The sequence below is a fragment of the Psammomys obesus genome, unplaced genomic scaffold (genome assembly GCF_907164565.1).
Source record: "Psammomys obesus unplaced genomic scaffold, mPsaObe1.curated_primary_1811, whole genome shotgun sequence".
NCBI lineage: Eukaryota > Metazoa > Chordata > Mammalia > Rodentia > Muridae > Psammomys > Psammomys obesus.
The window spans coordinates 7,017,078-7,034,559 of record NW_026591918.1 but is presented as its reverse complement, the minus strand read 5'-3'; the positions used below and the strand labels follow the sequence as shown (position 1 = coordinate 7,034,559).

At 43.0% G+C, this 17,482-nt stretch overlaps 1 protein-coding gene across 3 annotated transcripts in view; it reads left to right on the top strand.

The window, feature by feature from the left end:
• The window catches only part of Cacna2d3 (calcium voltage-gated channel auxiliary subunit alpha2delta 3), an 818,761-nt gene that overhangs the window by 313,738 nt on the left and 487,541 nt on the right, over nt 1–17,482 (top strand). For all 3 annotated transcript variants that reach the window (XM_055612383.1, XM_055612382.1, XM_055612381.1), the window contains exon 5: nt 10,023–10,185. In XM_055612383.1, the coding sequence (XP_055468358.1) occupies nt 10,023–10,185 (163 nt within the window). The remainder of the gene's footprint in view (nt 1–10,022; nt 10,186–17,482) is intronic.

Below are 17,482 nucleotides of genomic sequence, written 5' to 3'. Positions count from 1 at the left end.
AACTCTAAAGAAAATTAAACTCAGTCATAAGTATGTCAGTGTGCCTCAGGAAGCAAGCCCGGTGCCTCTCTGTACATTCAGCTCCCAAGGTCTGGTTCTTATGGTGTGATAGGCTGGGGTCTAGCATCTTGAATGGTACACAGTGAGATATCCACACCCACAGACACTCTGCAGGGAGGTTAGGCAGGTTTAGTTAGTTAGCTGGTTAGAAATATGAAAATGCCCCTCTGAATTGCCTGCTTGTCTATCAGGGTGTTTGGGCAATGGGCTTTGTAATAGGAATGTTGGGAGGAGGTTTTGGGGAAGGCCACATGCTTCAGACATCCAGGGTTTTATGGTGTCTAATGGTCCTAAGGGGGTCAGCCTTCAAAACGTGATCTTTAGGGATTTCCAGTGTTGTGAATATCATAAAGGAAAGGGAGATGCCAGATAGCCCAGTGAGAAGGACTTCAAGGAAAGTCTTTGCAGGTAGGGTGGAGCTTGTTACCATGGGTACCCATTGAGTTCTTATCTGTCCTAGCTCTGCTGGATGCTGTGACAGTAGCTTGGCACACAACTATGAAGGAGTTTGTAGTTACTCCAGCTTACAGACTGGAAGACTAAAGCAAACCCAGGCAATATATAACATCCAAGTATCCTATACATGGCTATTCTATTACTTTATGTGTCTGTCTCTTCACTTCCCCTGGAGATGCCTGGCCCATTGTCACTTACTGAAAAGGGTACTCAACTGGGTGTCCAGGACCTCTCTTCCAGGCTGAGTTTCACGAATTGTATATATCAGGTTCAGAGGTGAGTCAGTGTGGAGTTATATGCAAGCTGCCTCTCTAGGAGGCTACCAGAGTCTGTGTTTGCAGCATGCAGGCCCAGGAAGCAACCAAAAGATCTTAAAGGCGGGGCAGAATCACCAGGGCAAACTGTACAGCACATGCTTGTTGCCCACAAAGGAGGTTCTTGAGAAGTGCCTTGGGTTTCTGTTTTGTGACTACCCAGCAGGAAGCAGCAGCTACCATACAAAGCACCATGGCTCAGCCTGGGCTGCACACTGGGTCTCTTGGGAGGGCTAAAAGATTCCCAGTGCTTGGGCTTTGTCCAGGAACACAATTTAATTGCGCTGAGGTTCAGCCAGTGTGGAGATGTACTGCCTTGGGACATCTTGCTAGGGGAAAGTAGGTTCCTATGGCACAGAAAGAACAAAGAAGGAATCTAGTCAGGGCACAGGAAAGCAAGGGTTTGCAGGCTATCTTCTGCCAGCTGCTTGCTTGTGTAAATAAAGTTTTATTGAAATACAGTCACACCCCTTTGTTTATGCCTCGCACTTAGCCGCCTTCACTAAAATAGCCAAATTGTATGTTGCAGCACAGACTGTCTGGTCTGCAAAACCTAAAATATTTACTCTCTGGATTGCCAGCCCCTAAACTGGGGAGTGATGAGTTTCAAGGCTGTGGGCGACAGGAAGAGGATCGGGCTATCTTTCAAGAGAGGACTGTGAGTTTCCTGTGGCAGTCTACAAAGCTTCAGTTGGCCACAGCCTTCCCATCAGGGAGGACACACAAACAGAGCCTTCCCATGCTCCACTAATCAGAACTTTAGCACCTTCATCTACATCTGGACCTGAACAACAACCTATCAGAACAAAAGTAGCCATGGTCTGTGTCAGCGACAGAGCAGAAGAGACCTCCATAGGTCAGTGGAATGGTCAACTGGACCTTAGTTCTCTTCATCTAATGGTGACAATGCAGAACATCAGTTTTGATCATTTCAGTCACATCATCTCTCTTCTCTGTCACCTACTCCTGTGTCCATAATAGCGGCAGATGCGATGAAGTAATATGAATTCGGCCACCCTGACTCTCTGTCTTCGGTCCACATGTATCCTTTTGAATAGCTTCTCTGACATCATGGGGATGCTGAAACTGTCATTTAGTCCATCAGTCACCAAGTCATCCTTGATGACACGGTGCTGCAGCTGGGAATGCCTTGAAATAAAGATACAGACATAACTCTCAGAGCATGGAACTGGTCCCATGAGGATTTGTGTGTGTACCAATTAAAAGATAATACGCACATACATGTAAATTGAGCTCCCAAATGCTAAGATGAATAGCAGCAAGTCAGACAAATTTGGGGAATGTTTCACATGATGTCCAACCCAACCACGGCCCAGCTTAATATATACATTGCTCATCCATAGACTGAATTGAAGGTTCTGAGAAACCTTGCAATGAATGGCCCTAGTTAAACTCATTGAGGGGTCAGAGAGGTGGCTTCATGAGTAGATGCGCTTGCCACCAATGGTTATGACTTGAGTTGGATCTCCGATACCCACAAACAGTGGCTCTGAACCTTCCTAATTCTTTGACCTTTTAATACAGTTCCTCCTGTTGTGATGACCTCAACCATAAAATTACTTTTGTTGCTACTTAATAAGTGTAATTTTGCTACTGTTATGAATTGTATCCCAAATCCCCGAGGGAACAGATTTTCTTGCTTATCGTAAGCCAGCCTTATCAGAATTGATATAGATGGATACATGGACGTGGGCAGGACAAGATGACCACACATTTGTCCTTGATAAGAGATGACTCCCCAATTAGCAAAGTGTGGTTGCCTGTCCATCCATACTTCATTTTTATCCTGAGTTATGAGACTTTAGAAGCTGCCTCCAGGATATGTGAGCCACAGCTATGCTGCACTGTATGGAGCGGGCCATAGCTTTGTTTTTGTGAGTGGAACTATTGGTTACATGGGAGTAGGAAGGTATAAGCTTGAGCTTGAGAACTGTGACAGTCTGTGAGGTGTCTCTGGGAGATGCCTGGAAAGCAAAGTCCTTAAAGAAGCTCACAACCCTGGTAATGAAGATATTTCTGTTTCAGGAGCAAGATAGAGCTACTTCTTTTTATGGTACTTATCAAGTAAATTATGCCTTCAAAAGAAACAGAGTAGGTGGTTTATTCATTTAGTTCATGAATTGGGGGACAAGAAAGATGGCTCATTGGATAAAATACTTGCCTTGTAAACACAGGACCAGAATTCAGGTCCCCAGGATGCACATAAAAGTTTAGAAGTAAAGTGGCCCCCTAAAATGCTCCAAACGTTGAGAAATGATTAGGTCATAATGACTGTGAATTAATCAGTATTAAATCAATAATTGGTGCATAGTTTGATGACATTATTGAATATACTTGAATGCCACATACCACACAAATGCATATGTAAAAATACAAAAGAATAAAGTTCACAAATACTTTATCTTAAAAAATAATTAAAAGATTTCTGACTATGTTTCTATGTATGTATGTATGTGTGTATGTATGTATGTCTCTATCTATCTATTTATCTATATATTTGGGTTTTTTTTAGACAGGGTTAATCTGTGTAGCATTGGCTGTCTTGGACTTGCTTTATAGACAAGGCTGGCCTAGAACTCACAGAGATATGTCTACCTCTGTCTCCCAAGGGCTAGGATTAAAGGCGTGCAACATTTCTGCCCAGCATGACTATATTTTTGAGGGTATCCATTCATTCTTATTTAGTGATATGTAGGGTTTTTTTTCTTTTGCTTGTTTGTTATATTTAATCCAATGAATACGGAGAAAGTAATACACCCGTGTGGCCCACACTATATACAAGGGAAGCTTCCCAATAACTCCCACCCTGCCTCACAATTGGACAGTAACATTGCCCTCTCTGGAACCCTCAATAAATGGAATCTCACATGGGTGCTGCAAATGCACCTGAGCCTTACTCATGTTTTCAGGGCACCAGTCATTTGTTTTCAAATGGTAATCCATCACACAAACATATCAAAGATTCATTTATTCCTTCATCTTTAAGGATATTTTAGTTATTTCTATTTGGGGGCTGTTATGAAAGGAGTTTTTATGAACATTCACATAAGTATTTTCTTGTGGGTATGTGTTCTCATGTCCCTAAGGCTGGAACTGCTGGGTCATAGGGTGGTTTATGTTTTGCTTTGTGAAAAGGCACACAGTATTTTTCCAAAATATTCATGGCATTTTATATTTTTACAAGCAACTATATGAGATTTCTGATTATGGTGTATCAGGGTTCTTTATTTTAGCTATCCCTTGAGTATGAAATGGCATGTGATTGCAATTTATTTTTCACTTCCCTGATGGCTAATGATGTTGAACATATTTTAGTCTGCACATTGGCTGTTTATACACCTTCTTCTGTAACGTGCCCATATTGTGCCTGGAATTTTAAGTGGGCCGTGCGAGTTCAGTATGCATTGTTGGTGCAAGTCACTGGGGGTGGGGGGAGCTTCTGAACGTGGCAGCTCTTCTTTAGCAGTGTCTCCCTGCTTATCTTATACTGGTAAATTTAATTATGAGGAATCTTGAATTTTTACAAAGTCTCCCAAATTGTTTTTGATTACTGCTTCTGTATCCATGAAATGAATGCCTAACAGAAGGCATAGAATTACATGTAAGTCCATTAATTTAATATGTGTTATAGTTTGGAAGTAAAGTGCCCCCCTAAAAGGCTCCAAACGTTGAGAAATTATTAGATCGCAATGACTGTGAACTAATCAGTGTTAAATCAAGGATTGGTGCATAGTTTGATGACATTATTGGGAAAGGGGGAGATGGGATATGGGCCTAAGTTAGAGGAAGTAGGCCATCAAAGTCACTGAGGTGATACCTTAAAGAATATAGATTGTCACTGGTCCTTTACCTCCTAAAAGACAGGAGAGGAAATTTGTTTCTATGATGCTCTCATGTCACAATGCTCTGTTTTTCTTCAGGCAGAAAACTGTGGCACATCGGCTAAAGCCTCTGAAACCCTTAAACTGTTTTTCTCAGGGATTTGTCGGTGGAGGAACATGCCTAACACACTACATATATGATGGAAGGCTTGTGCTTGTGATGTTTTTCTGCCGTCATTCTTTGTTATGATGCACTGTGTTTGGGGAAAGTCCAGTTAGCGACAATCATGCTTGAGATAGACCCTCACTGGCTGCGATATGTACACTATGCTCTCTAGGTAGGGAGCTGTATAGATGTCAACCAGGTTACGTTGCTAGGTAATATCATCACAAGGCCAACCCAGAGTATAAGTCAATGTAAGTCCTGGCACTGGGTCTCCATTAGTGTTCCAGTGACAGAGTTTTAGAGATTTCATAGGTACCATTGCAACTCCTCAACTGAAGAGCTAGTGCACCCAGGGATAGCGCAGGATCGGAACCATGGGTACCTGGTGCCTGGTGTCCCCTGGGCCCTGTGTAATATCCAGTCATCTCTTTGATGACTTCGTTTGGTATCTTTTCACTTTAAGAAATCTCCTCAAGAAGTAGGTTTCTGCTTCCATTGATTTTTCTCTATTAATTTCCTGCTTCCTCTTTCATGGATTTCCGTTCTGCAAATTAAAAGAAATACAATCTCATTTTAATCTCCCTTACTTTAGATTTAGTGTGCTCATTTCTTTTAGTTTCTTGGAATAGAAGCCGAGGTGGTTGTTTCTAGGTCTTGCTTTCTTTTTTTAGTATGTATATTCAGTGCTATAATTCCCTCCATTAACAGTTGCATGTGTTTCGATCACTTATATCAAGAAAAAAAAAAAAAGACCTTTTCTTCGGCCCATGTGTTGTTTAGGAGCATGTTGTTTAATCCCCAGGTGCCTGAGAATCTTCTAGGTATCTGTTTTTTGTTTTGTTTTTTCAAGACAGAGTTTCTCTGTGCAGTCCTGGCTGCCCTGGAAGTCTCTTTGTAGACCAGGCTGGTCTCAAACTCACAGAGATCTGCCTGCCTCTCCCTCTGCATGCTGGATTCAAGGCATGCGCCACCATGCCTGCCTCACATGCGAGGCAAGCAAATATGGTTTGTTCTTCCTGGATGACGTATTTATTATGCAAATGCCAGCAATTCAGTCCATGCTGTTGTTCACTTCGTCTGTATTGTTAGTATGCTTTTGCTTATTAAACCTAGTGATAAATGATCAAGGTACCGATGTGGGTGGCTTAGTGGTGGGTTATGTGTTTTTCCTTGCAGTGCCATTGATCTTTGCTGTGTGTGTCTTAGCAGCCTCTTGCTATTTGTGTCCGTATTGAGTACACTGAGGGTTGTTACGTCTTCTCTGAGTGTTTCTGTCCTTATGATTATGTTGTGTCTCTCTGGTATCCTTTGCTCTGCTCGGTTTCCTTTCTCTCAAGTCTTCACCGTCTGAAATGAATACAGCAACTCCAGCTTTCTTCTCATTGCTGTTATCAGGGCATCCTTCCCTTCCCCATTACTTCCAAAATACCCGTGTGTTTATCTTATTTTTTATTTATTCACTTTACATTCAGAACTCACCCTTCCCTCCTCTCCTCTCAGTCCCACCCTTTCAACCCTCTTCCTCCATTCCTCCTCCTCTTCTCCTCACAAAAGGAGAGCCCCTCCCCCCTTACCAACCTACCACAGCACATCCAGCCGCATCAGGAGGAGAACTAAATGTATCCTTTTCCTCTGAGGCCAAACAAGGCAACCCAGCTAGGGGAAAGGGATCCAAAAGCAGGCAACAGAGTCCATGTCAAAGTTATCCCTTGTTCCACTTGTTAGGCAACCCACATGAAGACCAAGCTACATATGTGTTTCCATTTTAAGTAGATTTCTGTAGGATAAAATCTAGTTAAGTCCTGTTTTAGCCCACTATGATAATCTCTTTCTTGCAGGTAGGTAGTGCCCTCTCTCATGTTTATGGCTGCATTTGTGTGTGTGTGTGTGCTTTTTTATGTTTTACTTTTTCTACCTTCTCTAGTTTTAACTGAATATCTCATGTGACTTAGTTTTCCCTCTTAGCTTATGTTATATTTTATTTTTCAAATCATTCTGGTAGTTTTTCTAATGTTTATAATTTTACAACTTTCAATTTTAGCTGTGAAACTTAAGTGTTAAAAATACATTTTTTTTTGTTTCTCGGTAATTTCACTGTGTTCTGATCATGTTTACCCACACTTCTCCCAGCTCCTCCCAGATCTTCCCACCACATGTCCCCTTAAATTTGTATTTTCTCTCTTTTCTGTTGCCCAATTAGTGCTGCCCATACAAGCATGAAAATGTTCAATTTGAACTTTGAGTCCCTTTGAAATAGCCTTTACTACTCGATTAGAAGTAAAATCGCCTATGAATGAGTATCTTTGTGTACTTATACCACTGTAAAAGAATATCTGATATTGGGTGACTAATAGAAATGTATTTTCTCTCCATGTGTTGGAGGCTAGATAGCCTAATGAGAGGTGCCAGTATATTTGTCTTGTGTGATGTCTGTTTTCTTCTTCCAAGCATGTTGATGTTGTATCCTCTGTCAGAGAGAAACACTGTTTTCATGTGGCAAGAAGTAGAATAGGAAATGGAATGAACTCTCATATCAAGCTCTTCTGAGTACCAAATCTCATCCACAAGGAAGGAATCCTCATAATACAGGCGTCTGTTACTGCCATCATACTGACCATAACTGAACTTTGTAAGGAAGATCTTCAAACTGTAACATAGAGCTTTCTCCACCTCTCCCCCCAAACCCCTGGTATCCTACAGCTAAAGCTATTCCTTCTTTATCCACAAACTTGTCATCAGGTAAGTGTTGCTGTCCCTATTGTGAGCAAGCTTTTATGTTATATCAGTTAAGATTTATGAAGAAAATTTGTATCTTCATTTATTCTTACCTTACGTGACCTGTACTTTCTGACCTCCTGGTACCCTCTCCCTTTCTTTCTATGAAGAGCTTTGAACTTTTTTGCAAGGCAGGTCTACTAATGATGAATCTTCTCCACTTCTGTGTGACTAAGTCGCCATGTTTCTCATGTATGAAGGATGAGTACTTTTGGATATACAGTTCTACCTTGGTGGTTTTGATTACTTTTTGAGTGCTTTAAGCAGTTTACTCCACTTGCCTATTGCCCTCATGGTTTATGAAGAGAAGTCTGACATAATATTGCTAGCCCTTGTATTAGTCAGCATGGCAGTAGGTCTGAACTTTACTAATCCTGTGACCCTTTATCTCCTCATGTGTGGTCATCCCAAACCATGAAATTATTTTGATTTCTACTTCATAACTGTAATTTTACTTCTGTTGTGAATCATAATATAATTATTTTTGGAGTTGAGGTTTGCCAAAGGGGTCGTGACCCACAGGTTGAGAACCACTTCTCTAGAGGACCAGAACTGCTAGAATGAATCTGTATCTTAAAAGGGGATTTCTCACAGTCGCTTTCAGGCTGTGCTTTGACTACTCCAACAGTGCCTATTTCCCCATGAAAAGACCAAGAACATGATGGTTGTTCAGTCCACACCACTGGGTATCCCAGCTGGTCTTCAGAGTATGTTAGAATCCCAAAAAAAGTAGGTTCTAATACCAGCAGGAAATATTAACTTTCCAGGGAGAGTGAGGGCAAGCTGGCAAAATGCAAAAGCTTCTTTCTTTCATGTTCTTTTATGTGGGCTGTCACTAGAAAGTGTGGCCCAAATTTACAGTTGGTCCCCCACCTCAAATGATGCAATCAAGAAAAATCTCTCACAGATGTGCCCAGCTGCTTGGGTTTAAGCTGGTTCCAGACACAGTCACGTTGACAACCAAGTTGAGCCAATGCAGTTCTATATAGATAAAACGTTTCCCCTCTAGCTCCTCTCAAGAATTATCCTTCATTTTCTGCAGTTTGAATAGTGAAAGTGCCAGCATAGACTTTAACATGTGTTGTGCGCGGTGTTCTCTGAGATTCTTTGATCTGTGGTTCAGTTTTTCTCATTAATTTTAGGAAAATATCAGCCTTTAACACTTAAACTGTTTCCTCAACTCTTTCTACACCCTTTCTTATCCTTCTGCATCCACACACTCCACATTTTGCAACTGACCCACAGTTCTAGAATATTTTGTTCCAATTTTGCCGCTTGGTTTTCAGGTGAAGGAACTTGCATTGACATGCCTTCAGGCCCACTGATTATTTCTTTAGCTCTGCACAGTCTCATTGTCCATCAGAGGCTTTTTTTGCTAGTGTCTGTTTCAGTGTTATAATTTTAGTGTGTTATATTGATTCTCTTATAGACTAGCCATCACTCTTTTTTTGTACTTTCTTTTTGTACTCTTTTTTCCCCCCACCCACTTTCTTATGCTGTCTGTGGAAATTTTTTCCATTAGTGCCCTTATCGCTGTAATTCTCTTAAGATATTGATGTGTGACTTCTAAGCAAACATAACCATTGAGTATCTTGCAATACTGTGCAATAGGCAGCAACACAATTTCTAGGGGTGGGGAGACCACCAGCCTTGCTCAGCTCGCTAGTTATAGTTTTCGACAGGATGCATGCACTGTGCACTCAGTTTCTTCATCTGCAAAGTACAGGTTCTCATAAACATTTCCTTCATGAAACCCAAGAATCAAACAAGTGAACCCCTGAGAAACCTTAGAACAATTTCTACAGAGAAGTCAGGGTTCTTCATATGTGAGGTGGTGATGACCAGGCCTTTTGTGGAAAGCATAGGTACCCTTACATCGGAGAGTCCTTTTTCTTTGCTGCCCTCTCTGATGGAGACACTTCCTTTAGATCTCCTCATTTCACTCATTCTCATTTCATTATGCCACTTTGCAAGATTGCCATAACAGTGAAGTTTTCCCTAGGCATTCTGCATAAAGTTGCAACCCTTCCTCTTCTGCTGCTAACCGTCTACCTCCTTATTTAGCCACAAGTGTGGTGATCTCACATAGCATATACTTTCTTATTCACTAAATGTGTAAGCTACTTCAGGATGTGTTCTATCTTCGACTTATAAAGGATAAGATGTTTTGTAGTGATTTCCTATTTATGCAGATAAAAGATTTTTATGAATATTTAGCAACACTGGCAAATATTCCTATAGTGCTGTGGCACCCATGCGCAAGCTGCAAAGACTTAGAGACTGGTTACATGAACAGATGGGCACCACAGAAGTAGGAGACAGCATTCTGCATGTGCCTAGGTGTGTCTTGAAGTCTCATCCATCATCCCTAAGCTACTGGCCCCTAATATTTCTGACTTTCTTTTTCAGTATGAATACTTCAATGCTGTACTTATCAATGAAAGGGACAAAGACGGGAACTTTTTGGAATTGGGAAAGGAATTCATCTTAGCCCCCAACGACCATTTTAATAATTTGCCTGTGAACATCAGTTTGAGTGATGTCCAAGTACCAACAAACATGTACAACAAAGGTAAGACTCCTGCTGCTGCTCCCATCAGAGGGTGAGGAGGTAGGGTGGGGGCTGAGGAGCACATACTGAAGTTATCACCACATCAAGCATTTCAACAAGCCTGTGGGTGAGCTAAGCATGCACCTATTCTGCCTTGAGACTCCCAACCAATGTCCACTCCTTCATGTTAATGCGCAATGCAGAAAGCAGCAGGCCTTTTCTGGAAGTATCTTTGGCACTGCCTGCCTTGTAGTCCCTGTTACAGCTGCCATGTGTCTAAGTTGGGAGCATGGCTGTGTTTCTTTAACACATTTATCTCAAAAGCACCTCGTCAGATTAAACATGCTCCCTAACCCAGTTTGTCCCTTCCTTTTTCTGCTTTCCTTCCTTGATGGTATTTAAGGGTTGGGAGCTTCTGGGGTTGCTTCTGGGTGGCCAGCTGTGGGCCACTGTCTTTTCTTACAGTATAGAGAAGTGTGGACATGACAAGGTTCTGTGTGTCCAGGCTTAACTCCCTCAAATCTATTCTTCACATGGACATTGAAGTTAACTTCCCAACATTTCCATCAGCCCTTTTGAGTTGGAAATTCAGTGACCAAGGGCTGGACTCAGGCATCCAATGGTGCTGCCCAATCTCCCTGTTTCACTCCCTTCTAGGGGTGACCACGGGTGTTCCACCCCTTCTCTTGAGAGCACAGCTCCTCTCCTCTATTAAGGAAATAATAATTGTATTCAAGCTGGCTATGGTGGCTCACTTGTAATTCCAGCACTTTGGAGATAGAAGCAGCAGTTTTTTTTCCCCCCTGGGTCATAGTTTTATTTAATTTTTTAAGATTTTCTTTTTTTATTTTTTTTAAATTATTACAATTTATTCACTTTGTATCCCAGCTGTAGCCCCCAGCCTCCCAATCCCACCCTCCCTCCCTCTTCTTCTCCCATGCCTCATCCCCAGTCCACTGATAAGGGAGGTCCTCCTCCCCTTCCCTCTGAGCCTAGCCTATTAGTTCTCATCAGGACTGTCTGAATTGTCTTCCTCTGTGGCCTGGTAAGGCTCCTCCCCCCAATGGGGAGGTGATCAAAGAGCCAGCCACTGAGTTCATGTCAGAGACGGTCCCTGTTCCCCTTACTAGACAACCCACTTTGGAGACTGAGCTGCCATGGGCTACATCTGTGCAGGGGTTCTAGGTTATCTCCATGAATGGTCCTTGGTTGGAGTATCATTCTCACAAAAAACCCCTGGGCCCACATTTTTTGGTTCTGTTGCTCTCCTCGTGGAGCTCCAGTCCCCTCCAGGTCTTTCTATCTCCCCTTTCTTTCCTAAGATTCCCTGCACTCTACCCAAAGTTTGGCTATGAGTCTCAGCATCTGCTTTTATACCTTGCTGGGTAGAGTCTTTCAGAGTCCCTCTGTGAGTAGGCTTCCATGTTGTTCCTTGTTTTCACCCTCTTCTGATATCTACCCCATTTGCCTTTCTGAATGAGGATTGAGCATCTTACCCAATGCTAGCCTGGGCTACACAGTCAAGGGGAAAGAATGAAAGGATGATGTGTGTGTAAGTCCATGCGTTGAGCTTTCAATTTGGGAAATAAAATTTCATATTAGCTGAACCACTGGATTGCTCTGAATCACTAGTTAAGGGGTTTGGCTGACCATAAGCTTCTGTTAAGTGTGTGTGTGTGTGTGTGTGTGTGTGTGTGTGTGTGTGTACTTTTGTCTTGTGACTGGAAACTCAATGGCATCCTTTCCTTGTTTGCCTGAAACTCACCCTTTAGAGTCAGGGGAGGCAGCCCTCATTCCATTCACTATTTTTGACGGTTATTGGAGAATCCACGGTGAACCAAATATAGCCACTCCGTTCAAAAAATGTGTAGTCTGGCGTGGACCAGACTGGGAATGAGATAACAGGAAGAATGGGTAGCAGCATGATGGCAGTGTCTCTGCAAAGTCAGAGGCCAGCAAAGCCAGAGGAGCACACCTTCCTTGCTCATATGGCTAGGGAATGAATATATATTCTTTCTCAGTCTTCTTTCGGAAAGTGCTAGCAATCTAAACTGTCTTTGTAGGAGTTGGGGCTCAGCTGGGCCATGTATCAGCTCCTTAGGACACAAATGGAGCCAGGCCTTGGTGTTCAGCATTGCCCAAAAGAGGTTAGTCTTCCAGGATGGTGCTAGTACCTGGTGAAGACTTAAATGAAGCCACTTTTTTGTGCAGTGTAGCAAGGGGGGAAAGCCCTTTCTTGCATTAAATACATTCTGAACAGAAGTTGAAAAAACGAATGTGGTTTATAGAGTAATTTCAGACATGAAACAATTCAGAACGATCTTTTAAAACATGACAGTGACTTCAAGGTTGCATGAATTGTTAGCACCATGATAGAGGTTTAGTTGCACGTTAGGATTTAAAGGCACAATTGTACCTTTTGATGATAGCTATGTGTAAGGGACTCACATTGCCATGGGTCACACAGGCTTTACAATTGCACCATGAAGATTGTTGGGCAAACTCTGAATAATCTGAGCTACAGGAGTTAAATAATTAGATTTAATTACTAGATTAAATTAGATTTAAGTCATCCTTGGCAGTCCTCATGGGATCTTCCTGTCATCTCCTACCCAGGTTCAACTGTCACCCTGCCAGGCTGTGGGAAGTGAACCAGGGTCAGCCAGGGGCTATATCTTGTCTCAGCCAGGCAGGGAGTAACTGCCCATAGGAGAGAGAGTTGCGGGGGGGGGGGGGGGGGGAGGAGACTTCAAGAAATTGCTTGACTCTACTCTAATTCAAACCAGCCTTCTAAAGTCTCTTTTCAAGCTGCAGAAATGTATTTCATGTTTAGAAGGCCTCCAGCTTAGATCTAGTCACTGATGACATGTACACAAAACACATGCTCTGGGCTTGGTCACTGGCTTTTGTGTCCCTGGGGTGGAAATCTTGCTTTCAGCAAAGAAAACCAGCAAAGGGCTTGTCTCCCCTGGCTGCTAGGACCCCGTGAGCACACAGCAATGTTTAATCCTTCTTAGTTGCTGCCTTGTTCTTGGTTGTTGGGTGCGATTTCCAGCTGTAGATGAAAGTGGCGGATAACTCCAAAACTTCTCCCCTGTGCTTTCTGCCTCTTTGTCAACCAGGTCAATTCCTCCCCCTGTGTTGCCGTGCTGTGTTGCCATTGTCTCAGGCACAGAAGACTCCACAGCTTCACAAGTGGTGACTAAAGTGCCAGTGTCACAGGGGCTCAAAGGAGCTGGTTTTTCTCAGCTCTTTAGATGAGCCTTTGAGGATCCTTAAACTCCTGGTCCAGCAGAGTTTTTATAAAATAGCCTTATTAGATTGATAGGGGCTGTGAGTCTGACTCTTTGACAGAAGACAGACTAGACTCAGACCTTTAGAGCTGTGATGCTGTGTCTTCCAGAAGTGGAGCACAGGGCAGCCACTTTTGTGAGGCTGCCAGTGATCTTGCAGAGGACTGGAAAAAAACTATGCTCTTTGCTGAATAAAGGTGCTTCCAACCTTTGACATTGCAACACAATGTACTTTACAAAACTTGCACCCAAGAAATGCACAATTGACTAATAGAAGCAACCACAAATTAATTTCAGAGTGTTTATTTAAGTTTCTGATTTTGTGTTGGGTTGCATTCAAAGGTATCTTGGAGTACATTAGGCTCCAAGGGTCACTAGTAGGGCACACCTTAAGAAGCTGACAGCATGTAAGATTTATATGCCCATCACACACACACATATACCTGTACATGTTAGGCATTAAGTGAAGGGTGCTTTGTGTGTGTGTGGTCCATGTATGTGTGTACATGTGAAAGAAAATGCCCACTTCTCCATATCGGCTCCACTGTTTCCATTTCTCTCCTCTGTCTAGCCAGGTGATAGCCCCTCCATTCCTTGTATATACCTTTCTCTTTCTTTCCTCACTTGCCATTAATTCCTAGCATCCTTGTCATCCCAATCCCAACTTCTTCAAATGTCCACCCTTCAACAGCAGCTCAGATGCGGCCTCCTTCGCTTTTCCAGACCTTGGTAGCCTATGCGCTTTGCCCTTGGTATTGTATGTGCCTTGTGCTTCTTGGCTTTGTCCTAGGCATATGTCATTTCCGCCCTTGGACTTCTCTGAGGAAAAGGATTTCACAGTGTCAGTCTACTGCCCCTTTGTCTTGAGCCCCCTCTCAGGTTATTTGCTGATGTCTGCTTTCCTCATCAGCCAGCACTATGATGTTCCATGGGTTTTCTCAAGTGACGGGACATAGTCCAGTTGATTCAAATGAAAAAGAAACTGAAAAGACATTGGGTCACTTACAAACTGTCCACTAAAGAAAGAAGAGTCTCATGTCTTACTCCACTACCATACCTGTGACCAAATACAAGTGTGTACTTCATTTTCTTCAACAAGTAGCTGGAGTAGAAAATGAATGTCATGCTTGAGGAGGCCTTGTTAAAAATTGAGCTTGAGTAAGAATGCCTGGCCCGTGCTGGCCATCTAGTAGGAATACTCCCGTCTTTATTGTATGTATCCCTCAAAATCCATCATAAGGGTGAATGGCATTAGAAAGTGGGTCTTTTAGGAGTACAGAGCTACTAAACTCTAAAACCGAGGGAGTTTCTGGTCAAGAGGGCTGAGGAGCTGAGCGAAGAAGGTTGGGCTCCACCAAGTTCTGGTATAGCCCAAGAAATGAATCCTTGGAGTCTCAGAAGTCTAGTCAGGCCATGGGAGGAGGGGAGAACCATTTGAAGTTCATGGAAGCCATGAGGCTAGGCATTATATAGTTGATAACTTGACCAACAAGAGTTGGGCTGTGTGCTCTGGGATGTGTTCATCCTGAAGAAGACTAAGAAGGAAGAAGAGGCTGGGCCCTGCTTGGAGATCATCCAGGGGAGAGGAATGTGCATGGTCCAGGGCTATGGAGGGCTATGGAGGGCCATGGAGGGCTATGGAGGGCTGTGGAGGGCTATGGTGGGAAGCCCAGGGCCTAAAGTCCCAGAGCACAAGTACTATTGAGAATGGTGAGCTTATGAGGGTAGGAACCGCAGTGTGATACGCTGGCTCTGCTACACAGACAACAAAGTCTTGCTGCAAGGAGCAGATGAGTAAAGAGTGCAACTGAGAACACAGTTACACTTAGTTCATGCATGGAAGAAGAGAAGGTGCAGGAAGGACACAATTTTGATTCCTCTTGTATTGCTTAGTCATGAAGAGAGATGGTGGTGGTGCACTATCCCAGCAGAGGTGATGGGGAGGTGTGAATTGCAAGATATAGCTTAGGACATGCTTCCGAGCAGAGTCCCGGTCAGAACAAGAACAGGCTGTCAGGCTACGCTGGGCTTAGGAGCCCTGCAAGATGGGTGTAGCTTCCAGAAGACTCATCACCAAGGGTACAGAATCTGAGGAGCTGGTTTGTCTGGAACAATACCGCAGGCTCTTCTAGATGGCTCAGAGCCAGAGCCAGGGTCTGATGAGGCAGACTCTGTCCCCTGCTAAGAAGCTTCATTTTGGGGAGCAGGCAGGCTCTCTAGTTTTGCATCTGTCAGATGTCTCAACCTATTTTTCAAATGTTGAGTTTGATAAAATGCAAAGTGCATTTTGCCAAGCACTTTCCCCCTTAATTACATGTGTGTATTTTGAAGAAAATTTAATCCATATGTTTCTGATTTGTTTACACAGAAATCATTAAAATGTTGTGTATGGAGAGCCATTTGATGTGCAAGAAGCCTTCACAAACCCTTTAAAAAGCTGCTTAAAGTTCCCTGCTTTCTTTTTTTCCTTTGCGTATATGGGTGGGGGCAAAACAGGGGAAAAGGGGGTGGCACTGAGCACCAGCGACTGACCTGCTAATGTTGGAAAGGAATCCTAACACTAATGGTTTGTTTTCTCCTTGGGATTCTGAACTGAAACCCACAGAGACTTGGTTTCCTGCCCATCTACAGACCCCTCTAGAGTTATGTAGGTGAGGACTATAGAATAGAATCCCAGGTGGAAATTAGAGAACTCAGACCAAAACAAGGCTTTGACTCCAGAGGAAAACAATTAAGAAGTCCCTGTCCCTCATGCGTAGCTGCTTGATTACCATAGTCCTTACCAAGGCCCCAGGAACTACCTCTGACAACACCTACCGTGTGAGTGAAGGGGTTCAATGGCTAACTCCTTTGCCATTCTAAGTTCATGTGCATGCACTCAGACGTAGGCCAGTGTGTGTTTGTTTACATCCGCACCCACATCCGTATTGTTTTGAAGTGGTATTGATGGAAGAAGGTTGTCCCAGGGCCCTTTGTATCTTTTAACAATATACGCTTGTGTTTGGCTTAGAGACTGTACATGAGTGGATAGAAGGATAGATGGATGCATGCATGTCATTTGACTTCCCTCAGAGGTACATGGTTCCTACTGCTTCTTGCTCTGTATATGATATGGTCAGTTCATGAGTATGACTCTTGCTAGTGTCCCAGTAATAGCAAGTCCTTGGATTATAGGCTGCAATGGGACCTACCCTCCTCCAGGGAAATCTTTCCATTTCCTTTGTCTTGCCTTGGGTCCAAGAACACTACATGAGGCGAAACTTGATGGGGTCAGTCTAGCTACCGGTTGCTACAGGTGGAGAATGAGTTTCTGTCCTTACCCAAGCTTTCTTTGATTTGGGTTCCTGTATCCCTGAGCCACATCTGCTCCAGATCCTGCCCCGTGCTCCTGTAGGAATGTTTCCAAAGTCAACAGGGAGGTTTTGGATGATGGTGGGACTTGACTGGCAGTACTGTTCATGAGCAGTAGCTTGGGGGACTAGGAAAAATCTTTCACTCTTTCACTCTTGGAGCCTGTTTCCTGGTCTACAAGGCTGAAAGTCATTTTTAACATTGAAGTAAGTGGAATTATAGCATCCACCATAGTACCTGAAATACCTGGTGCTTTTGTTTGTTTTAGATTTATTCCTGTTACCCTTGCCTGATAGTAAGTTTATGTTATTTCTTTAATTAACCCTTTTATACAATATATTTTGGATATGTGTTTCCCTCTCCTACGTTTTTCCAGACCCTCCCCACCTTTCTACTGCGCCATCTTTATGTTCTGTCTCCCCTTTCAAAACAGCAAAACCAAGAAACAGAAACAGCCACAAAAACAAAAATAAAAACCAAAAAAAAAAAGCTAAAATCTCAGAATGAAACAAAAGGTTCACAAAAATATTGTTGAGTACATTTTGTATTGGCCATGTACTCTGGGGCATGGGGCCTGCCCTAGAGTGCTTATATAACTAGTGACACTCCATTGGAGAAAATGGATTTTTTTTAAATTTTGCTAGTGGGATTCAATTACAAATAACTTAGTGGTT